The 25,661-nt window shown below is 38.8% G+C and overlaps 1 protein-coding gene across 19 annotated transcripts in view; it reads right to left on the reverse strand.

Annotated features, from left to right (window-relative positions):
• Vinc (vinculin) overlaps positions 1 to 25,661 on the reverse strand; it is a 228,296-nt gene that overhangs the window by 86,127 nt on the left and 116,508 nt on the right. For all 19 annotated transcript variants that reach the window (XM_069310862.1, XM_069310860.1, XM_069310858.1 and 16 more), the window contains 9 exons: positions 21,181 to 21,326; positions 20,355 to 20,550; positions 15,573 to 15,765; positions 10,977 to 11,128; positions 10,244 to 10,432; positions 7,280 to 7,498; positions 6,613 to 6,749; positions 4,801 to 4,931; positions 1,844 to 1,995 (listed from right to left, as the gene is read on the reverse strand). In XM_069310862.1, coding sequence (XP_069166963.1) covers positions 1,844 to 1,995; positions 4,801 to 4,931; positions 6,613 to 6,749; positions 7,280 to 7,498; positions 10,244 to 10,432; positions 10,977 to 11,128; positions 15,573 to 15,765; positions 20,355 to 20,550; positions 21,181 to 21,326 — 1,515 coding nt within the window. The remainder of the gene's footprint in view (positions 1 to 1,843; positions 1,996 to 4,800; positions 4,932 to 6,612; positions 6,750 to 7,279; positions 7,499 to 10,243; positions 10,433 to 10,976; positions 11,129 to 15,572; positions 15,766 to 20,354; positions 20,551 to 21,180; positions 21,327 to 25,661) is intronic.

Below are 25,661 nucleotides of genomic sequence, written 5' to 3' on the forward strand. Positions count from 1 at the left end.
ACCATATAATTTTTTTAATTATGCTTAATTACTTCCTGTGACTAACTATTTCTCTTAATGCTGCATTCATCAATGCAAGTTGTTAAAATTCTGATCCAAACAATAATGTATTACATGAATTTACTTAAGGGCCACTAATACTAGTGGCCTCAACGAAAACGGGAAACCAGCAGCTTATCAAAGGTCCCCCATTTTTTATCTTTTGATCAAAAGTGTGGTAGCTCGCTGATCTTTTCTATCTGTATTTTAAAACCCAGCAGAGTTTCGGCATTTACAGATTTGGCAGGAAGGCAGTTCCACGGGTTTACAACCCTATGGGTGAAAAAGCAGCTCCTGTTTTCTGTCCTACGTTGTGGTTTGTTGAGCTTGAACCCCATTACTCTTTGTTCGTGTTATATCTGACCTTCTGAAGAAACTGTCCAGATTGATATCCTCCAAATTGTTTAATATTTTGAAGGTTTCTATGAGATCTGCCCTGTCATGCCTGGTCTGCAGTGTTAGACCAGTGGCCCTCAACCCATCCTGATACGAGAGATGACTAAGCTCTGGTATGATTTTTGTTGCCCAGTGTTGCACCTTCTCCAGAGCAGCTATGTCTTTCTGAAGATGAGGTCTCCATGCCTGGATGCATTAATCCAGGTGGGGGTGCACCAGAGACCTATACAATTGAACTTTTACTTTCTTTTCCTTGAAGGTAAAAGTACGCTTGATTATTCCCAGGGTTTGGTTTGTTTCTTTTACTGCTGCTCCCACTTGTTTTGCAACTTTTAGTGAATGATGGATTCTGACTCTAAGGTCTTTTTCATCTACAAGTATCTGTTGTAAGGTAGTGCTGTCAATTTGGTAGTTGTGACGTGGATTGTTATGCCCCACATGCAAGATCCCATATGTAGAATAATTTTCCTCCATGTCAAGTTGTTTGAAATTCATCATTGAGGTTCTTGTATAATATTATATGCAATACTGTAGTTCTAAAAGTTTTGAAGTATTTGTCAAATCACTTCTTATCTAACTGATTGGATTTGAGTAAGTGACCAAGACTTCAAATATTTATTTCAGGCCAAACTATTAAATTAAAATACACAACTCAGCGAAGAAGTTGTATTTTATATATTTAATTACTTTTTAAGGAGAGCCTTGGGTTTCGCATACCAGGGGTAAAAAGTCATTTGCGTGCCAAGTTTGGCAAGTGTGCCAAGGGTTGCCCACTCCAGGGAGCCGGTCGGCCGAGCAGACAGCACACTGAACTTGTGATCCTGTGGTCCTGGGTTCGATCCCAGGCGCCGGCGAGAAACAATGGGCAAAAGTTTCTTTCACCCTATGCCCCTGTTACCTAGCAGTAAAAATAGGTACTTTCACCTGGGTGTTAGTCAGCTGTCACGGGCTGTTTCCTGGGGGTGGAGGCCTGGTCGAGGACCGGACCGCGGGGACACTAAAGCCCCGAAAACATCTCAAGATAACCTCCTGCTCTAGTGCAAGACGGATAACCTCAAGATAACCTCCTGCTCTAGTGCAAGACGTTTTTCACAATCCACACTCGACTGCCCTCTAGTTCAGCAGAGTTCACTATTCTATCAAAGAGTGGGTGATCCAGAGAAAGAGGAGCATAGAGTGGAAGAGTACAATACACGATAGATCCCTGGAGGGAACACACTAAAAAAAACTCAAATAGCTAAAATATTGCTTACATCATAATGTGTACAAAAATGTCTGCAGATCAGCTTACATATTCAAAGAGATGAACTGCATTTTAGGATGAACACTTGTTCAGACAATTTTTGTTAAAAAAAAAAAGTATAGCTAGAAAATTTATACCACAAATATTAAGTTTGTAAAAGCCTACCTGTCCAGCAGAGGCTAGAAGAGCTTCTGTTAGTTTTTTATTGCCACCCGAGCTACCAGCAGCAACCATTAGGGCTGTTTTTGCAGCTCGGTTGCTGAAGTGTGCAAGATTGGCAGCACGGTTATCAAAAGCTTGTTCACGGCCCGGGGTACCTAGAAAAGATGCACAAAATAAAATAAACCATATTTTCTAAACAAGAAATATTGCTTACAGAATAGGAATAGTTCACAGACAAAGAATTGCATAAGCAATTAAGTCAGAAAATTTTATATATCAATTAAGTACAGCAAAGAAAATTTTAAACAATATATTTTTTCAGAATTTAGCAGGAGCTCTGAATATTCTTTTTTAGTAATTCCATAATGAAATTAATTAAAAAATTAAATAGTACAGTAATTACCAAATATGAAAAATAAATATATTTTTATCTTCATAATATGATAATGTATTCAGTCAACAAATATTTAATGTAAACAACTACCTTACTCCAAGTCTAGCATCTCATCCCACTATATGAACCAATTCTGAAGTAACTACGTGTGAACTGTTCCACTAACGCACTATTTCAGTTGTTTATCAAGGAAAATGTAATCAATAATGGCTAATAAGAGAAAGTGTGTTGGTGGTGCACCAGAATCTATGCATTACTTCCTCTTACCATCACCACCTCTCATAATTAGATCTTTATGCTCTTCAAAAAGTATTAAACCAAACATGCAGGTCATTTTTATCATTCAAGGTCAATAAAATAAATTATTATTTGCTATAAATATAAAACCTTGAATTGTATGTGTTGATTTTTGGAGTCTTATGAATGCATCCCACATTTAAAGCACTGCACCTTTGGGAAACCTGGTTTCAAGTTACTAGCTCCCAATTTCTGATAAGTTTTTTTTTTCCAGAATGCATTCAGTTCCTAAGAAGGGAACTGCTTGTATGTATGTATAGAAGATATGCTGTATTGTACCTTAAGTGTGTGACCACTAAGTGTTGCATGATTAGAATTCACTTTAAACACAGCACAGGGAAGTATTTCTCTTCTTGTGAAGTCAAAAAAATAAAAAAAAAACTATGTAACAAGACATGTTGTTGCCTGCAATATGAGAACTAAGCTAGGAAAACAGGTTAAGGGAGATGAAGCAAACAACTTTATAGACAAGAAGGACAATGGAAAACATTTACATGTACAAAATTATAGGAAAACAGACAAGTGGAGTTTGCTTTCAGTATTGCCCTCAAGCTCATTCCACTTATTTACTGCAAGTACTAATGCAATGAATAAACACACTACCAGTACTTCCTAACATCCATCTGATTTATCCATATTTCCAGTTTCTGACTGTCCCTTTATCCTATTCCCTGTTTGTCCAAGTTCATTTTGCCCATACAGCATACCTGATTTTTTTTTAACACTGATCAAGTCTCAGTCTAGTTCTTCTACAGAATATTCCAGGTTATAAAGGCACAGCTTACTAAACCTAGCTAATGGTAAGCTCTCAATTCTTCCTTTATAAGCTTGTTGAGTCTATACTGTTGTGTATACTCAAGTACTGGCATTACATAATTGTACAATGTTTCAAATTCGTAATTGAGATTCCTGAGGGTTGTTAACTTCCATAACAGCCTCCTATATGGCTCCTAAGTTACTTTACTTGCATGTGTTTCTGATGATATTACTTAGTAAGGAACAAGGAGAAAGCACTAGTGGAGGCTAATTCCATTCACAGCCTCAAATATAGGTATGATAAAGCAAGAGAAATGAGATTATTGCATTCACAAATAATACCCCAAAAGCCAGGTCCCAAGAACTAGAGCTTACCCCTATAAAATAAGCAGGTAAGTACAATTCTGAAAACTGGAACATGCTGGAGGAATGAGAGAGACTTCTGACATGGATGAAAAATTGTCTGACAGACAGATGAGGGCTGTAGTCAGAGAATGTATCTGACTGGAGGAGTATTACTAGCAAAGTACCACACGGCTCAGTTCTTGAACCAATAATGTTCATCGTCTACATAAACGATCTACCAGATGGAATACAGAATTGTATGAACATGTTTGCGGATGATGCCAAGATACTGGGAAAGATAGGAGATGCAGATGATCTTTATGGCCTTCAAATTGAGCTAGATAAAATAAGTGCTTGGATTGTCAAGTGGCAAATGGAATTCAATGTGAATAAATGCCATGTTCTGGAACATGAAATTGGAGAAAATAGACCACACACAACTTACAAATTATGTGGAAAGGAATTGAAGAATTAATGAATTAAAGTAATGTTCTAATAAAGAACAAGACCTAGGGCAATTTTGGATAGTAAGCTATCGCCAGAGGAACACACAAAGAACATTGTGAGAGGAGCATATGTGTAGCTTTCCAACTTCAGACTTGCTTTTAATTATATGGATGGTGAAATACTAAAGAAACTGTTCGTGACTTTCGTGAGACCAAAATTGGAATATGCAGCAGTTGTACAGTGCCAAATCTCAAGAAGCACAAACTGGAAAAGGTGCAAAGCATGCTACAAAATGGCTTCCGGAACTGAAAAACAAGAGTTACGAGGAGAGACTAGAAGCGTTAAACATGCCAAAACTAGAAGATAGGAGAAAAAGAGGTGATATAATCACCACTTACAAAAGACTAATACAAGTCTACCAGACTGGCAGAGGAATTCTTGAAACCAGCAACTTCAAGAACAAGAGGACACAGATTCCAGCTAGGAAACAAAGGTACTGTACTGAAAAAACATTAGAAAGTTTCCTTTTGCAAACAGAGTGGTAGACGGTTACAACAAGCTAAGTGAGAAGATGGTTGAGGCCAAAACCGTCAGTATTTTCAAAGCATTATACAACAAAGAGTACTGGGAAGATGGGAAACCACGAGCATAGCTGTTATCCTGTAACTACTTACATAATTACATAACATCACCTTTGATGCACACAATAAGCTATACTTACCCTCTGGTGCAAGAACAGCATCGGTGAATTGTTTGAGTGGTGTAGTAATGTCGACAAAATCCTCTACAACCCGATCCACAACGGCAGTTTGGATTTTGTCCTTCAGCTCTTGCAGCTTTGTTGAAAGGGCTCTGGAATGATGTAATCAGTTAAAATAAATTATAAAATTATCAATAAAATTATACTATTTATAAAAATAAAATTATTTATCTATAACTATGATATCTTACTCTCCCAGGACATCCCCATCGTGGGGGTTTCTCAAGATTTCTCTATCACCACAAAATCTTACTTTTTCAAATATTGTTTCATTCTTCGTTTCCAAGATACTGGTTGTCTACATCTAGCATATGATTCCTTTATTCCCCCCCCCCCTTTATACACCCTTGTTAAATTAGTCACAGATATCCTAACATTCTTACCACTGTAGTGCCTTCCACCTCACCCCACCACATTCATTCTCACACCCCCCTTTCCCTTACACAACTTCACTCATATTTCCTCATTACTATTCCTATTTGACAAAGCAGCTACGTTTCTATATAAAAAAAAAAAAAAAAAAAAAAAAAAATTGTTGTTCACTTCTTGAACTCTTATCTTGAACCTTTTCATAGCAAACTTAACTGGCATATCAGGACTCAAGAGTAATATCAGTTTTCTCTTAACTCCCATACAAACATTCCTATTATTATACTACAGTATTTGCCTCTACCACCACTCTGTTCACACATTCCACCTTTCATACTCCCTTTTTTATTTAATATTAATTCCAAGTACACAGTACTGTATTTATAGCTTACTACTGCTTTCAATTTCTCTTCCCAATTTTCACAATGCAATCCAAATCACTGTCTTTTAAAATCTACTATCCAAATATTCGAGATTACTTTAAACTTGGACCGATGAGGTGTGTAATCGAGCTGGGCAGGAACGTCAACTGCTCACAGCTGCTATCAATAAGGTAAAATGTCTAGAGCAAAAGGCACAAGATCTTCATGAGACCTTGCCAGAAAACAGTAGGTTATGTCTGATCTCTACCTGGTGGTGCAGGGAAATCAGAGTTTATCAAATTTATTGATAGGGCAGAAAATTCATTTGTGGGACCAATATGGTAAAAGTTTACAAGTCTTTCACAAGACTTGATAATGGTCCAGGGAAGACTGAAACGTCGTCGTTTCTCCAACTTTCGAGTTGTGGTTTGGTCATCATTTCTTCAGCCACGTTATTGTGACTCATCGTCTGCATAGTGACAGGTTTGGAAGCAGGCACATGAGTAAGGATGCATACAAGCTGGACTCGTGGGTAACCAATGCAGTCATCAGGTGGTTTGTTGACATTCGTCAAATTACAACTCGCCTTATTTTTATCACCTTTAATCAACGTAAGCTTGTTTTGCTTCACATGTATTTCCTGGGCACTTTACTCTGATTGGGTCTCTCTCTGATCCCCATGCTCTCCTCGTCTCTATGAGCACACCAAATTCTGGTCCTACTGTTATGTGGGCCTCTTCATGTCCAGAGGCCAAGTAGTTTTTGTGGCTGTCTCTGTGATACCAGAGCTAATGCACAGTAGAGCTACAGACAACCATCCGAGATATATTTATCAGAATACCAGTACAGACTGACAACCTGCTTCCTAACTACTCAATGAAGCTGAGCCTCTTGTCTTAAAGGTTCAAATAATTAAAAGCAATTTTAATATGTTTAACTGCTAATTAATTATTCAATTCTTATTGGATAGTATTACTCAAATATTTTAGTCAACCGTCATCAAAATTTCCATAATTCATTATACTATACCCTATATGTATACCTGGCCACAGCCTGAGCCTGTGGAGTGTCGCCATGGCCACGTCTGCACATTTCAGAGAGTTGTTGAGAAAGACTATCGACGTTCTCACAGAGCGCCAAGATTCCTGTTTGTGCCGGCCCTGTTAGTCCAGCTGCCACCTGTCACAAATGATCAAATCAGAATAAATGTGCAAAATTAAATGCAAAGCATAATTTTTTTCCATCAGTTACTATCTTGCTACTCTCAAGTACTGTACTAACAATTATAATACAAATATATTCTGGCAAAACATCTTCAAGCATGTGACCATTTACTTAAAACTAAAATGTGAAAGAAGAGGTTGCCTCTGAAAGTACGGTAAGAGCTCGGTAATTTGGAATTTCAGTAACCTTAATCTCCTAGCAATCCAAATGAATTCAATTTTTTTTTTTTTTTACCTTTAACCCTTTTAGAGCAGCTTCCGATGAAGCTGCTCACGCAAAAACCAGACTAGTGAAAATAACGCCATTTAAAAATGGTACAAGATTAGATTAATGATTTCTTAGTTATCTTCTGTAATTATGATTACTACAACTTAATGGTAGAATGCTTCTGTATTCCACAAAATTTAAAAAATGGTTTAATAATGATTAAAATCAGAAAACTAAGCCATTTCAATTCAGTTAAATAAAAATTAAATGACACTTACCCTTTTGCCTTCTTCTACAATAAGTGCAATAGCCTGTTGCCCAAGTCCTTTATCATCAAGTGAAGGGTTGTTCAGCCAGCGCTGAGCCTGTTCCAATCGTCCAGCGACTGTGTGGGCAGGCTGTTGTACACCACTTCTTTCCACATTGTTTACTGCTCGGGATATTGTTCCACTCAACTCGTTCAGCTTCTCACCAATGCTTCGTGACAAGCTTTGGCCCTGTTGATCATAGAATATACAAGACTCAATTGCTTACACTGTACTTGTACTAAAAGTTAAGCTACAAATAAAATATTAAAAATTATTTTAAAATATAAATTACACCAAATCACACCTTTTCCTAACATAATAGCCTACAATACTATAGTAATAAACATAAAACTCGCTCTACATTATAACACCTATTGGTTCCTATCCTACAGAACAATTTTTTAAATCTCCCATACTGTATTCCATCCAACTATCAGTCTTCTCTAGATTCATATACTTTGATCATTACAACAAATATACAATTCAATTTATTATGCCCCGTCAACATTTTCTACAGTCAACACCCTATTTTGCAGTCAATTCCCTCACCATTAAATTATTTCCCAATAATTTAAGCAATCATTCTTCTTAACCTTATTTTTAAGGGTGTTATATGTCCATTCTTGTTTAGCCATCTGGTACTTTTTTTAATTTTCATTCATTCAAGTACAGTACATTTTGTGAAACCCATCATAACTGCAACCGACAACTTTTAACATTTTTGGTTATACCATTTGCTCCTGGAAATTAGATGGTGTTTACATAACTACAGACTCTATAGTCTGTAGTCTGTGTGTACACTACAGACTCTATAGTCTGTAGTCTAACTACAGACTTACATAACTAGCTCTCGACTCTTGAAATTCTTGGGATTGGTATATCCAGTAACCCATTACTTGTTGAAGGAAGACTCATGTGTCTTCCCCCCCCCCCTTCCCCCACCTTCCCTCATTCATTTATTATTTACTATCTGTTTTCTCCTTATTCATTTATTATTTACTACCCATTTTTCCTTCTCATTCATTTATTATTTAAAATCTGTTTTCCCCCCCTCATTCATTTTTTTATTTACTATACACACACAAGAAGGTACATTGGGTTTATGAGAGTACATAGCATTGATGTTTTTACATTCTTGTAAAGCCACTAACATGCATAGCATTTTGGCCAGGTCCTTATTCTAACTGATAATTTTAAGTAGGTAATTTGTAGCAAAATTGAAAAAAGTTAACAGGTATATTTTAAGAAAATTTGACGAAAGTTAGTAGGTACATTTTAGTCAAATTTGAGGATTATCAACAAGTACATTGTAGCATAATTTGAGGCTTATTTCTAGGAACATTGTAGTAAAATTTGCCTTCAACGTAACAACCATGATATAAGATGATGGCAGTGATTACAACGGTGAAGTTATATGGCTTAGGCACATATTTTGGGGTAGCTCATGATACAGTGCGAGTGTGAAGCACTACGTAGAAAACTATGAGGATGAAATTAGGGACTTTTTGGTTTTATTTTTGAATAATGGGTAGGTTGGACAGCATTTTAATTTGTTAGGAAGTGAGTTTCATAGACTAGGTTTCTTTATTTGCATAGTGTGTTTACACGGATTAAGTTTGACTCTGGGGATATCAAAGATATTTATATCTGGTGTGGTGATTATGGGTTCTATTACATCTGTCATGGAAGAGTTTCAGTTCAGGATTTGCAGCTAGGAACAAGATTTTGTACATGTAAATGCCACAAGTGAATGTGTGGAGTGAGTTTATGTTTATCATGTTGAGGGATTTAAACAGGGGGGCTGAGTGTTGTCTGAAAGCAGAGTTTGTTATTGTTCTGATAGCAGATTTGTGCTGCTGAAGATGGGCTTGAGGTAGTTTGCAGTGGTTGAACCCTATGCACAGATACCATATGTAAGATACGGAGAGATCAGTACGTAGCATAGTGAGAGGAAATAGACTATTTGCTTTAGCCTGACTCATCTCCTTCCTTAGTTTCAGTCATTAAATTTATCAAAATTTTCGTTATTTTTCTTACCTTCGAAGGCTGCTTTTATTCCTTCATTTTACCACATGCAGCTACTTTTATACCACTTTTTATTATCACATACAATCTCTACTCTCACAATATTATACTTTCTTTAAAAACTGTAATAACATACTCCCCAGATTCTCAGCTTGTTTCAAGACAATACTTCTAATCTTTTGCTATAGTTTCCTTTGGGATACAGCTGAATAATTATTAATTTTGACTATGATTAAAGTTTTAAATTACAAATGATGGTTTATGTATAAATTCAGCTCTAATATAAAGTATTCAGGTATCCAGAGAGAAAGTTACAACATGCCTAAAGTCAACCATCCTACCCAACCATCCTACATCATATCTACCATGAAATTAAAGGAAAGTGATGATGTTTTGGTTCATCTTGGACACTTATCAAGTCATAACTGAGATAAAGGGGGAATTAAATTAGCTTATTTCTCAGTTTTTACTTGATAAGAGTCCAGGATGTATTTTCCTTTTATTTTAGATGGTTTCCCATAGTCAGTAATAGGAAGGCTCTTAAGCTTATTGTAGGTTCCATACATCAACTACTGACCTTCCTCAAGGATGCAACCTACAACAGTTGCCTAACTCCGAGGTACCTATTTACTCATAAGTGAACAGAACATCAAGTCGAAGGAAACATACCCAACAATCTGTCCTGCTCAGGGATCGGACCCAAGATCCTTGGTTGTGAGTCGAGTATGTAGACCAGTGAGGCACACTTATAAAAGGGGATGGATTATTTAGGAATTGCTTACCAAGTACTCAATGGAATAGCCTTTCACGTGTATGGTATTTTAATAATTTTTATGTGCTTTCACAGCAAATACAAATCCACCAAATAACACAATACACTTCAATCATTACCAAGATGTCATAATGTACCTGTGGTGTGGCTCCTTTGCCATCCTGTCGCAGTTCACACAGAGCATCAGTCATTGAAGAAATATCCCCTGACAACTTTCGGATGGAATCACGATCTGGAGGTAGCGATCTCTCTGCAACCTTTCCAGCCTGGGACAATATCTGACGAAGAGATTTTTCTCCAATGCCACCACGCAGAGCCGTCGGATCCTGTTCCAAAATACAAAGAGCCATTGCTAACTTTAAAAATAATCTCTCACATAAAAAAATTATCTATACATATACAGTACTGTACTGTATTTATCTATGTATTTTATTATGATTTTATTTTAATATATATATGAAATGATCATTGACACATAAAAAATGTTGAATAAACCACAAATGAAAGGTGCAAAACAGCTTGTGGTTTATTTGGCATGTGTGTACACACACACTCAATGCATGCTGGATAAACCACACTTGACATGTGAAAATATTCCTTAAGAGCTTTCAACCCCATTTAACTGGACCATCATCATTTCTTGCTACTGATGACGACCCAGTTAAATTGGGTTGAAAGATATATAGCAATATTTTCCCATTTCATAAGTGGCTTATTCGGCGAGTAGACAGAATCCAAAATTCACTTATTAAATAAACAAATTTTAAAATTAACTTAATAAAAACCTAACATTCTTTCAAAATATAAAATATTGTACAGTATATTCTGCATTGAATTGAAATTCAAGGGTTCTTCTAATCTTCTATTTACCTGGAGCCAGTCATGTGCAGCTTGAGCCTTGCCATCAATAGCATTGAGAGCCTTTTTCATAACGGTCAGGTTGTCGGCATCCCACTCTTCCTCATCGTATGTCGTCAGTTGCAAAACGCGGATGATCTCATTAATCTCATCCGTCATTCTCCCTAGGTTAACAAATTTACATTGAAAACAATCCCTATTTGGTTTATTGTTGAGGATATACAGTATTATTTTGCTTCTACAATAACACTTTTCTCTTATACTGTACTATATTTCCTAAGTAACACCTTTGAAAAAATGAACTTGCTATAAAAGCCCCCCCAAGAGAATCCTATATAGTGCTATACAGTATCTGGTATAAAGGCATCTAACACCCAAATTTATCCAATAACTGGACTAGCTAATTTGGGTACAGTTTGTGATTGGGAACCTAGCTTGGTCTACTCAACTGTCATTGTTCAGGAAAAGACAAATGTACATCTTGATGGCCAACATATGATTGTTCTCCCTCAAAGAAGCAAGAGTGACTTTTCCAATCACAGGTCAAATGGTTTGCCATAGTTACCCCAGATGAGAACTAATCAGAACTCAGAATAGGCCATAAGCTCATTCTTACTAGGGAAGGCTGCAGTACTGAGTACACAACTCCATGCAGTACAGTGGTACCTCGGAATGCGATTGTCCCTGTATGCGAGGTTTTCGGAAGGCGAGCAGTATTTACTCCAAAAATTTGTCTCGGAAGGCGATGGTTACTTCGGGACGCGAGTTTGTTGATACGCGTACAGGCCGACCTAGCGCGTGGTGGTTCGGCGATCGTCGTCCCTCTGCCCCGCTGCCCCTCAGTTTACCATTGTCTCGCGCTCAGTGACTACCCCCACATCAATAATTCTCGCGGATTTTCAGTGTTTTGTTGGATTTTTGGTGATTTGTCTATACAATTTGTTATTATATATCTCACCATGGGTCCCAAGAAAGCCAGTGGTAAGGATAACGGCCAGAAAGCTCATGTGAGGATGACAATAGAGGAGAAACAAGAGATCATTCGGAAGCATGAGAACGGTACACGTGTTGTTGAACTTTGTAGGCAGTACAACAAAGCCACATCAACAATATGCACTATACTTAAGAAGAAAAATAAGATTATGGGTGCTAATGTGGCAAAAGGAGTAAGAACATTAACGGCACAAAGACCACAAATACTTGAAGAAGTGGAAAAGTTGTTATTAATTTGGATACACGACAAGGAGTTGAGGGGTGATAGTGTTTCGGAGGCCATTATTTGTGAGAAAGCCAGGGTGTTGCACGAAGACCTTCTAAAGAAGACCCCTGCAACGAGTGATGCAGATAAGAAAGAGTTTAAGGCAAGCAGGGGCTGGTTTGAAAAATTTAGAAAGAGAAGTGGTATCCATAGTGTTACAAGGCATGGGGAGGCAGCCAGCTCAGACAAACCAGCCGCTGGACGATTTATTGAAGAATTTAAAGACTTTGCAGAGACTGGGGGATACCTACCGCAACAAGTGTTTAATTGTGATGAAACAGGACTGTTTTGGAAAAGAATGCCTAAGAGGACATACATTACCAAGGAGGAAAAATCCTTGCCTGGACACAAGCCTATGAAAGACAGGTTTACGCTTGTGCTGTGTGGAAATGCGAGTGGCGATTTGAAAATTAAACCCTTGCTAGTGCATCATTCTGAAAATCCAAGGGTTTTCAAACAGTATAATGTGCAGAAAACCCATTTGTGTGTGATGTGGAAGTCTAATAAAAAAGCATGGGTGACTAGGCTTATTTTTTCGGAGTGGGTGAATGAAGTGCTGTGCCCTGCCATAGAAAAATATCTGCAGGAGAAACAATTGCCACTCAAAGCCGTGCTTCTCCTTGACAATGCTCCTGCTCATCCTCCAGGCTTGGAAGATGATTTGTTGCCTAAATACAATAAATTCCTCACAGTTAAATTCCTTCCTCCTAACACCACTCCTCTAATTCAGCCTATGGACCAGAAAATCATAGCGAATTTTAAGAAACTGTATGAAAGGGCACTTTTCCGGAAATGTTTTGAAGTGACTGAAGCCACAAACCTCACCCTCAAAGAGTTCTGGAGAGAGCATTTTAACATTTGTAGTGCTTTAAAACTCGTTGACAAAGCCTGACAAGAAGTGACTCAAAGAACCCTGATCTCTGGCTGGAGAAAATTGTGGCCTGAAGGTGTGAGAGAACTAGACTTTGAGGTGTTTGAGCCTATAAATGATGCGCCTATTGTTGAGAAAATTGTTAGTCTAGGCCAGCAATTGGGCTTGGAATTGGATGGTGATGATGTGGAGGAGTTGGTGGAAGAACACAACGAAGAACTGACCACCGAAGAACTCGTAGCCCTTCAACAGGAACAGCAAGCCAACACAGCAGCGAATGATTCTGCAGTGGAGGAGGAGGTGGCAGCAGCACCAACAGCACCAGCGAATGTCCCTTCTGCAGTAATTAAGAAGGTGTGTCAGATGTGGGAAGAGATTCAAACAACTATTGAACAGACTCACCCAGAGAAAGCTGTAGTAGGCCGTTGTCTTAATCTTTTCAATGACAATGTGATGCCTTACTACAGAGAGAGCTTGCGAAGAAGGGAAAAGCAAGCTTCCATGGACAGATTTGTGGTGAGGAAATCGAGCAGTGAGCCTCAACCAGGACCTAGTGGCACTCAGGTTAAACGTCCCAGGGAGAGCACACCAGAAAGGTCCTCACTGCCTGATGTGATTATGGAAGGGGACTCCCCTTCCAAACAGTAACTCCTCTCCTCCTCCCCCCTCCTCACCATCTTCCATACGCCTACAGCACTCGACAGCAAGGTAAGTAATAACTGGAACATAGTTTTGTAGGTTTATTTAGATGAATTAGGTAAATTAGGTATAAAAATTTAGTTTGATGTGGGGTTTTTGGGGTAGTCAGGAACGGATTAATTCATTTCCCTTTATTTCTTATGGGGAAATTAACTTCGGAATGCGAGTTTTCGGAAGGCGAGGCGTCTCCAGGAACGGATTAAACTCGCATTCTGAGGTATGCCTGTACTGCATTTCTGCAACTTAAAGACCTGATGAGTCATGACCGCAAGCAACTCTTCTGCTCTCAATACCTCCTGAATGCAATTCTAAACACAGAGGATGTGTAGTGCTTGAATCTAATAATTCACATAAGTTAATCAGTGTCATGGTGAGACAGAATGCAATATCTGGGTTGGTAACAGCAGGGGAGCCTGATCAGAGACTGGGCCACAGGGACACTGATTCCCAGAACTAGCACTGGATAGATGCTCTATATCACACGTCTCTGATTACTGAAGGTATATTGGACATATGTGCACTCGTGCACAATGTATATTTATTTATAGTGAAGAACACAGATTTGGAAAAATTGTTCTTCCATATTAGTGTAGTAGTTACTATTATTTTACTAGGAGGCAGTTTGAGAGTTCTTCTCCAGAATCTCAACCAAAGATTTGGTCGAGACTAGCCTTTTCTGAGGACTTTATCTGTAGAACGTTCCTGATGGGTCTGCAGACCCACATAGCCATAACAATCCGACTAATACAACAGATCCTGTGAGAAACTGTCTAATATCCTTATAGTGTTTCTGCAATTTCTTTAAATGATGTCAAGCATGTGATAATGAGACCAAAGTAAGCCAAGACAATGTAATCAACTTTTTATAATAACTTATTCACATGGTAACAATCACTAATATACATTCTCACATTACAAGGTGTAAACAAATATGCGAGATGAAGTCATCCGTCTCTCAACACTGCAGGCCAGGGAGCAATGCTGATTGTGTCCTGTCCTGTCTTGACTGCTAGGCTGAAGGCACCAAATAGAAATGTTCACCTGTTGAAATGTGAGGATCCAATGGTATTAGCCATGAGACTTCTGCCTCATTAGGCTGATGCCTTGATCAGCAAAAGACCATTAACAGTCTAGTTACCAGAATTGGTTGGCAGCACACTCATTAAAGTTTTTGGTCACCCACCAGCCAAGGGCCTATCCTGCAGTTCCAGTCGATTTGGCCCAGCAATGAGATGATGTACCTTCTGTCAGCTGTCAAACATAGTGCAGGAGTGGCAAGCATTTGTAATGTTAAGTCAGTCACTACACCGTTTTGAAAACGTCAACCTTAGGTCACACATTTTTTCTTATAAGTAGCCCTCAATTTGCAGGCTAATATTGTGCACATCTGGGACTGAGCAAGGGGAGAGCCCGAGTGTTGTTTGCGAGTGCCCTTCAACCCTTCTTGGATTTTGGCTCCTCTTCCATAGGGAAGAAAGCCCACAATTCATGGGCCTTTTGGGTTGTAAAATTAAGTTCTAGCATTTCTAGTGAACAAAAAATTTTTGGTTGCAAAATACAGTAATGTAAAACTTTGGATAACCCTAGTATCTGTAAAAACAATGACTTGGGGTCCAAATTCTAATAAATAAGTGAGCATCTACTGTAATACACTAAACAAATTTTACTGCATGAAAAATTATGACTGCTTTTATTTTCAACGTTACCAGTACAGTATTCTGCAACTAATGCTTTATCTGCCAACAAAACATATTTAGCAAGAAAACTGAATATGACTCACCAGCTAAATAATTTCTATTTTCAGCAGCTTCTGCAATACCCTTGCCACCTTGATGAAATATTTGGATGAATATTTTCATAGAGCAAATAAGTATGGGAGAGAGTGTCTTAACACCCTCTAAACACCGCATCAAGATTTCACGGTGAACTTGGTGTGTTAACTCTTGCTGGCGGCCATCTACATCACGAGAAACCTGAAGGGACCCAATTGTAGGTAACAGGCGTATTAATAATGAATGCTTATTAATTAACTTGTAAGTTATACTCAGTGTGCATAAACTATGCTGTTTGTGTGTGCATGTGTTTCATGTGTGTGTGTATGTGTGTGTGTGTGTGTTTGTGTAAGTGCATGTGTAATAACCTAAGTGTAGTTACAGGATGAGAGCTACACTCATGGTATCCCGTCTTCCCAGTACAGTACTCGTCATATAGCGCTTTGAAACTACTGACGATTTTGGCCTCCACCACTTTCTCACTTAACTTGCTCCAGCTATTTACCACTCTGTTTGAAAAAGAAACTGAATTTATTTATTTTTTTTTTGCAAAGAAATTAAATACAGCTGCTTTAGTATTTCACCATCCATGTAGTTGAAAGCGAGTCTGAATTTGAAAAGTTGGAAAGCGACACATATGCTCCTCTCACAATGTTCTTCATGTGTTCCATTGGTGACAGTTTACTATCCAAAACTACCCATAGATTTTGTGCTTTATTAGAGTTCTCTAATTCCTTTCCACAATTTATAAGTTGTGTGTGGTCTATTTTCTCCAATTCCACATTTCATAACATGACATTTATTCACAATGAATTCCATTTGCCACATGTCGCTAAAAGCCCTTATTTTATCTAGATCCATTTGAAGGGCATTACAATCATCTCCATCTCCTATCTTCCCCTGTATCTTCACATCGTCTGCAAACATGTTCACATAATTTTGTATTCCTTCTGTTAGATCATTTATGTAGACAATGAGCATTACTGGTGCAAGAACTGAACCCTGCAGGACTCTGCTAGTAACATCAATCGGATACATTGCCCTTGATTACCGCCCACATCTTTCTGTCAGTTAGAAAATCCATGTCAGAAGTTTCCCTGACACTCCTCCAGCATGTTCAGTTTCCAAAACATCTGCTTGTGTGGGACTGTCAAAAGCCCTTTTTTTTAGGTCCAGATAGACACAGTCAACTCAACCATCTCTTTCCTGTAGAATCTCTGACTATCATAAAAACTAGGTAGATTTGTTACACACAGGATCTTCCTGTTCGAAAACCCATACTGTCTGTCTGTTATTATGTCATTTCTCTCCAGGTGTTCTATCCATTTGGTTTTAACTTATTTTTCTAGGATTTTGACTACCACACTTCTTAATGATATGGGTCTATAATTTAGTGGGTTTTCTCGGCTACCATTTTTGTAGATTGGAACTATGTTTGCCTTTTTTCATATATCTGCTAAGGCTCCTTTGCACATGGATGTCTGGAATATCAATTAGAGTGGAATGCTCAGCTCAGCTACACATTCTCGCAGAATCTAAGGTGAAACTCCATCTGGTCCGACTGCTTCATTTCTTTCGAGCCCCTTGAATAATTTATCCACCGTGTATTGAAATACCTCTATGTATTCTATGGTGTTCTCAGTAATTGGCATTGGGTCTGGCTCTCTCAAATCCACATTTTGTACACACACACTTGAAACTGTTCATTTAATGTTTCACACATTTCTTTTATATTCTCAGTGAATCTGTTCTCCATTCTCAATCTCTTGATTTTATCCTTTACATGCAGCTTGCTTTTAATGAATTTATTGAAAAGGCCTGGATCTGTTTTACATTTGCCCACTACCCCTTTCTTCAACCCGTCCTCCTAAGGTTTCCCATTGTCAAGAAAATTATCAAATTAAAGTGTCGTCTCCTAATCTACCAGAGGACCTAAAACAGAAAACAGGACAGGACATCACTTTCACGAGCTGCTTCCATTTTCTAGTATGACAATTTTTGGCCTTGTGTAACACACATGATCGAAATGCGACGTTCTTTGTAAGAAGACAGGTTGCTTTCTCAAAGTTCCTTTCTGCCTCTCTCATCATTGCTGTGTATTTATTTCTTTCTTGTTTGCTTGTAGTGCTGGTATGTTTAAGGGTTAGGCCTCTTCCGATACTGTACCCATTTTCTTTGTCTTTTCCTCTCTGGCCCTCTCAATTTCTGTTGAGCCAATCCTGTTTTCTAGTTCAGATTCAGATTCAGATTCAGATGTTTATTCAGGTAAGGTATATACATACAAGTGATGTTACATTAATGGATTTATATATAGATAGAGCTAGTACATACAATGCCTAAAGCCACTATTACGCAAAGCGTTTCGGGCAAAGTTCTGCATCTCTGTTTTGGAATAAAAAAAATTTGTGTCTTCCTCATATATTTCACAGAATTTGACATACCACTGATTCCTTGTTGCCTTGCCTAGCAACAAATTTTTCCAATTAAATTCATTAAAGAATTTGCTAAGTTCCCTATAGTGTCCTCTCTTTAAATCAAGTTCATCAACTGTTTCAATGTCCCCATTCTCTTCTAGATCTTATCGCAAAGCAGATTTAATTTCCTATAGAACATAATCACTCTTTCCCAAGAGAGGAAGGTACTGGATGTCAAATATCTCCTCTCCTTTCTTTTCCTGGTGAATATTAAACCTATTATTGATGGAACATCCCCTTCCCTCAGCCTTGTGACCTGCTTGACATGTTGATACATGAATGTTTCCAGAATGAGGTTTACAAATCTGCCTGTCCAAATGTCCTCCGTTCTTACTTCATAGGCCTCCCAGTCTATTGCTTTCAAGTTACAGGTCCCCCAGTACCAACAGTCATGATTTATCTTTATCTGCCTTTACTAATTTGCTTTTACTATACTCTCTCTCATGACCAATATAAGGCCTTTTTTGTCATCTAGTTCCTCCTTTGTCCATGTGTTTCTTGATGGTGGGCTGTAGGCATTTATCAGTTTATCATCCTGATTCCAAACATGCAATGCCATTATGCCAACTTCAAGGGTTTTCAATTACTGTATTAACTCCCTTCAGGTGTTCTTTCACCAGCACAGCCCCTTCCTTTCATCTTCCTAGTTTTCCTGTCATCTCCAAACTGAGTAGCCCCGTGAGAATATGACCTCACTTATATAATTTTCAATTACAATTTTCAGGAACCTGCTCCCTTCCATTTGTCCTTTACTCTCCCTTCTTTTAATGATTTTGTTGCTTTGTCTTTATGTACCATTTCACTAGCTTACTAGTCCATAACACTTTGTTGAAAAAAAGAATTTCTTTCTTCTTCATTTCTATTCCCATTTAGACATTTTCGCTTCACCAAGGTTTGTTTTCAACTTTTCTGTCTTCCTTTGAGAGGTCTCGTCTTACTGACCAAAAGTTTGCCATCCTCATCACACTGCAATTTAATCGCGTTTCTAAGCACTTCCACCATTTGTTTCACTCCATTAAATGTCACCCTTAAGGGGCAGTTCTTGTCTTTCTTATTTTCCTATCCTCCTAAAATTACTGACATTTTCTTTTAATTGAGGCCTTTTCCTAAGCCTAATATTTTCTCAATGATTTTCATCTCTTCTGCTGCTCTGTCCACCCTAGATGATATTTCCTTTTCTGAACAGCCCAAAATTATTATAGACACTTCTATCTGCAGTGTTTTGTACTAGTTTACTGTTGGTTACCAGTTCTTTCCTAACTGCTTGTCTAATTTCTGCTTCTTGTAGATCATTTCTGGTTTTGACTTCCAAACACACTTCCTTGATCGTCTCTTTCTCTTGTGTAATTACCTAAGTGTAGTTACAGGATGAGAGCTATGCTCGTGGTGTCCCATCTTCCCAGCACTCTTTGTTGTATAACACTTTGAAACTACCGATGGTTTTGGCCTTGATCACTTTTCCTCACTTAACTTGTTCCAACCATCCACCACTCTGTTTGCAAAAGAATACTTTCTAATATTTTATCAGCACCTTTGTTTCCTTAGCTTGAATCTGTGTCTTATTGTTTGAGAAGTTGGTGGGGTTCAGGAATTTTGTGTAATTACCCAAGTCTAATTACCTAAGTGTAGTTACAGGATGAGAGTTATGCTCGTGGTATCCCGTCTTCCCAGCACTCTTTGTCATATAACGCTTTGAAATTACTGACAGTTTTAGCCTCCACCACCTTTTCACTTAACTTGTTCCAATCGTCTACACTCTGCTTACAAAAGTGAATTTTCTTATATTTCTCCGGCAGCTTTGTTTCGTTAGTTTAAAATCTATGACCTATTGTTCTCAAAGTTCCAGGTCTCAGGAATTCTTCCCTATCAATTTTACCGATTCCTGTTACTATTTTGTACATAGTGATAATATCACCTCTTTCTTCTATTTTCTAGTTTTTCCATATTTAACACCTCTAACCTTGCCTCGTAGCTCTTGTCCTTCAGTTCTGGAAACCACTTAGTGGCATGTCTTTGCACCTTTTCCAGTTGTGTGTGTCTGTGGTGTGTGTGTGTGTGTGTTTTAGAGTGAGTGATATGGGGAGTGGGGGTAAGGGAATAGGGGTAAGCTATATATGCAGTGCTTATTATATACTATAAATATGATATTTAGGAATGTATGCCTTTCAGACAAACAGTGATTTCAGTCAAGCTTACATTACACAAATAAAACAAATCTACCAAGCAGAAATAAACAGCACTTAAAAAATTAAATAAAATTAACAGGTAAACATTGTAGCAACCACTTTCTCAAATGCAAAATATTAACAGACTTACTCTTGTGAGACATGGAGAGAGATCTTTAACAAACTGAACCAAGTCTTCCATAGTTTCAATAACCTCTGCTACTGCTAGGTAGTCCAGGACTTTCTTGCATTCCCGGATAATTTTGCGAACTTCTGATTCATCAAAGCATAACAACAAGGCAGAGGTTCCTTGTAAGATGCCTCGGGCCCCTTCTATTAGCTTCTTTCTGCATACATTATGAAACCAAATCAGGCAGATTTGATGTAAGCTGCTCTGCGATTCATGTCTTAATACTGTATTATCATGTCTTTAACAAGTGTTTCTTGTGTTTTATGTTCCATTTCTTACTTATTTATCTGTTTAAATGTATACTTTTTAAAGATCCTGTGTGAAACAAACTGAATTTTATGAGATGAAAAGAACCTTCAGGCTTATGGCACACTCGGGGGAGCCAGACATTCAAACAGGTGTCACCACTCAGAATCCAACGTCGTCTGTATTTTGTGCAAGTTCTACATCAAAAATAATTTGATTTACTATCAAGGGGAACTCACATTATTCAACAGAAATAATATATTTGAGATACATAAAAATTGCCATGCCCTATACAACGCTAACCCTTAATTTACTGGGACATGTATGGTAAACTTGGTTGATATTCTTTTATGACCTCCTTTATGATCATACATACTGTACATTAAAAATTTTAAATTTATGTTTTTATTCACTGTAAATTGATAATTCATAAAGCATTAAAACCTATTACCATATGTGTTTAAATGTACAAATTCTTAATGTATTTTCTACCATCTGAGAGCAAATAAGTAATATTCAGGAACAGAACGACTGTGTTCACCTGGCAGGCTGTGAATATGGGTCGGACTTGAGTAATGATGATGCTTCTTCTAACAGCTTGGCAGCACTTTCAACACGGTGAAGGGCAGCCGGCATGTCTTGCTTCAGGATGGGGTCATCACTACTGTTGATTGTCTCCCGCCCAACCTAAAAGATAGTCATATTATTTAATATTCTTCATTAAATCTGGAATCTAACTCGTTATGTTAAGTGGGAGTAGATTGCTGTACAATTATAGTATTGCACTGCAAGGTTAATTAGTTTTACCAGAGAAATCTAGATATCACTGTAGCAAAATGCCAGACTGGGACTATGATTATCAATAAGCCAGGATAACCAGTGGCAGCTCGTGCAAAGTCCTTCCTAAGGGATTCAGGTAAGTACTGTACTGTAGATTAAATTCATTAAAAAAAAAAAAAAAAAAGGTGTATCATTAGGTTTTTAATGACACCTATTACATTAGTTTTTTTTTTTTTTTTTTTTTTGGGGGGGGGGGGGGGGCAGAGATATTCCTGCACGGGCCAAAAGCCTCTGGCTGGCTTACTAAGTTATTTGTTTCTTGTTTCCGTTTTACTTAGGAGGGGTATGAGTATTTATGATTCATATGTTTGTTTCATTAAGATTATGCCCAACGTGTAACAACAACTTCTGCTCTGTTGAATCTTAGTTGAAATCTTAATGGGTTTGAAACTGGGCACTGTGTTAGATAATGTTCCAGTGGTCCGTTGGGCATTTCTCCACACTGCTGACATTTCCTCTCATCTTCTGGAACCTGCAAGCCTATTTCCCGAGCACATGGGTACCCAAACCTGATGCGATGTAAATGAACTTGTTTTTCTACTGCTCCCATTCATCAAAATAAGTGGTTCGTAGTTGGTTGGTTTTTTTGTACCAACCCGCAGATTCTGATGTTGCAACTGCTGTATTGTGGTCACTGTACATCTTCTGCATTGTTCTATTTCTAATTACTTTCTTAATCTGTGATAAACTCTCTGGTATGTAAATATCTACATTTCTTCTCTTAGTTGCAAGTTTTGCAGCTTCATCTGCAATGTCATTCCCTATTATTCCCACATGACTTGGCACCCAGTTGATAAGTATCTGATGACCTTGATGTTTCAGTGTTAAGGGGGCGTCTGCTTGTCAGGTCAAAGTTGTTCAATGTCAACCAATATTATTTGACGATGTAATATACACAGACTTTGCAAAAGCTTTCGACAAATGTGACCATGTTGTTATTGCGCACAAAATGCGTGCACAAATAATTACTGGCAAAGTAGGAAGATGGATCTTCAACTTCTTAACGAACAAACCAATAATCAACACAGTAAAATCCGCATCATCCACTTTGAAAAGCTCAGTCCCCCAAAGGTACTGTGCTTACTCCAGTATTTTTTCTCATCCTAATATCAGACATAGACAGGGATACAAACTACAGCACTGTATCATCATTTGTAGATGACACGAGGATTTTCATGAGAGTCGTCAATATAGAGAACACGGCAAACCTCCAATCTGATGCAGATGAGGAGTCACAATAACGTGGCTGAAATATGTTGACCAAACCACACACTAGAAAGTGAAGGGACGACGACGTTTCTTTCCGTCCTGGACCATTCTCAAGTCGATTGTGATGAGGGAAGGAGGTGAAGGCAATAAATAGGCAAGAGAGGGGTAATGTAAATAGGGCCTTTCAATGGGCCACAGATAATATGGTATTTAATGAAAATAAGTTCCAGCTTCTGAACTAGGAAAAAAAAAAATTTAAAAAAGCGGAAACCATATATAAAACGGAATCAAAGCACACAGCAGAGCGAAAAAGTAATGAAGAGGATCTAGGAGGATCTTCATGTCAGAAGACCTTACCTTCACAGAACACCATAAACCAACTGTCACGACTGCAAGAAAAATGACAGTTTGGATAACAAGGACCTTCCAAACAAGGGATGTCATACCAATGATGATACTTTTCAAGACACTAGCGCTCTCTAGGGTGGAATTGATTACTAACCCCGCCCAGGATGCAACCCCACAACAAGCTGACTAACTCCTGAGCACCTACTTATTGCTAGGTGAACAGGTGCATTAGGTGAAAGGAAAAGTGCACAATCACTTGTGTCCCACCCGGGATACGTCATGGATCAATATTAGGCTCCATACGGTTTATGATGGATCAGTACATGATAGACATTGATTGATTGATAAAGATTAAGCCACCCAAGAGGTGGCACGGGCATGAATAGCCGGTAGTGATAGACATGATATCTACAAGACTACAAGACTATTAAGACGCCTAGACAAGGTAGGTGAAGACAACACAGTGGCAGAGGGACGTGACAACATTGTCCAGCAGTGTAGGATAACAAATAAAAAGAAATAGCGAAGTTTGGGTGACAAGTTTCTTTCACAGTTTTCCCAGTACTGTACATATATGACAAAGCATTATAATGTGGGCGAGTGTTGCAGAGGACTACTAACAAAGACAGCAGCCCAGGAGCTAGAGCTTGTTCTCCCCACAAATACGAGTTGGTAAACAAGAAGGCCTTTGAGCAACATTCTGGTATATTGTACATTTTACGCTAAACGATATAAACTGATTTGCCCATAAATCAATAGTATTTTATTTTTATTGTTTTTATTTATACAGGTATATGCAAGAGTTCTTACATTCTTGTACAGCCACCAGCACGCACAGCGTTTGGGGCAAGTCCTTAATCCTAATGTTCCCCGGAATACGACCCGCCAAATCGCTTAACAACAGGTACCCATTTTACTGTTGGGTAAACAGAGGCTACAGTTAAGGAGTGGCACCCGGTCAATCCTCCCCGGCCAGGATACGAACCGCAGGTCATAAGGTCACGAAGCGCCAGGCGAGTTCACACATGTAATAACACCATGCTCTTATAGAATGTGATAATGTAATTTCAAAGAGGTTCAGTGACGCTAATGCTGACAGTGTGTGGAGAGGGCGGCCAGGAGAGCTGGAGGTGTTAACGAGAGTATTAGCGAGGCGTGCGTGGCCACACCACCCATCCAGGGATTACTGTCACTCACCCATCCACCGCCCACTTCACGCCGTCCTCCCCACTACCATCATAAGCACCACAGCCGGACTGTGGTGGGCATGTGAGCCTGCGGGCCGCAGGCCTACTAAGTCTTAAGATGGAGCCTGAGATGCCTAGTGCTTGAAGCTTCATTATTAATCCAGAGTGCCAGACCCGATCAAAGGCTCCTACAAAGGCTCTAGACCAACAACACAGCTGATCTTGGACTCATCCAGTGACTGATGCCACTTAGTGCAGAGATTTAGCAAGAGATCAGCAGCAGATCGGCCTTTTCTAAAACCATACTGTCGATCACACACTAGCCGAGGATGGTCAAAAAATATCAGCATTTGCTGAGTGATTAATGATTCTAGGATTTGACCAGTAATGGAGAGCAGTGAAAAAGAACGTCATGGAGGGCGTGCTCCCCCCCCTCCCCCCACAATACAAGGTACTACTCCTTTCCCTCCACCAGAATCAAGACTCCTCATCTGCTACCATAACAGATTCATACACAACCTTCACAGACACGGCCAGGTACTTGCAGACCTTACCAGCCTCAAATACCACACACTTAACAGCTTAGACCTTGATCACACCAACCACTGGAAGACTCTCTTACAGAAAGCTGAACTATACACACGAACAACTTCCCCACAACAATTCTGGAATTTCATTAGGAGGATCAGGGGCAGCTCCTCCTCTTCTGCGTTTAAATACATCGCTCATAACAACCAAAATTTCATTGATCCAACAGAAGTAGTGGATATCTTCACACAGCACTGGCAAGACATCTTCACCCCCCCCCAAACAACCAACAGCACTACAAAACAACAGTAGAAACACGGATCCGCCAAAACCCACAGAACACCACACACTGCACCTGGTATGGCGCTCCAGTGGATAAGGGAGTACCTAAACAATAGGAAGCAGAGAGTTACAGTGAGGGGTGAGACCTCAGACTGGCGTGAAGTCACCAGTGGAGTCCCACAGGGCTCTGTACTTGGACCTATCCTGTTTCTGATATACGTAAATGATCTCCCAGAGGGTATAGACTCATTCCTCTCAATGTTTGCTGACGACGCCAAAATTATGAGAAGGATTAAGACAGAGGAGGACAGCTTGAGGCTTCAAGAAGACCTGGACAAGCTGCAGGAATGGTCGAACAAATGGCTGTTAGAGTTTAATCCAAGCAAATGTAATGTAATGAAGATAGGGGTAGGAAGCAGGAGACCAGATACAAGGTATCACTTGGGAGATGAAATACTTCAAGAGTCCGAGAGAGAGAAAGACCTGGGGGTTGATATCACGCCAGACCTGTCCTCTGATGCTCACATCAAGAGGATAACAGCAGCAGCATATGCCAGGTTGGCTAACATAAGAACGGCCTTTAGAAACTTGTGTAAGGAATCTTTCAGAACATTATATACCACATATG

The sequence above is a fragment of the Procambarus clarkii genome, chromosome 68 (assembly GCF_040958095.1).
Source record: "Procambarus clarkii isolate CNS0578487 chromosome 68, FALCON_Pclarkii_2.0, whole genome shotgun sequence".
Classification (NCBI taxonomy): Eukaryota; Metazoa; Arthropoda; class Malacostraca; order Decapoda; family Cambaridae; genus Procambarus; species Procambarus clarkii.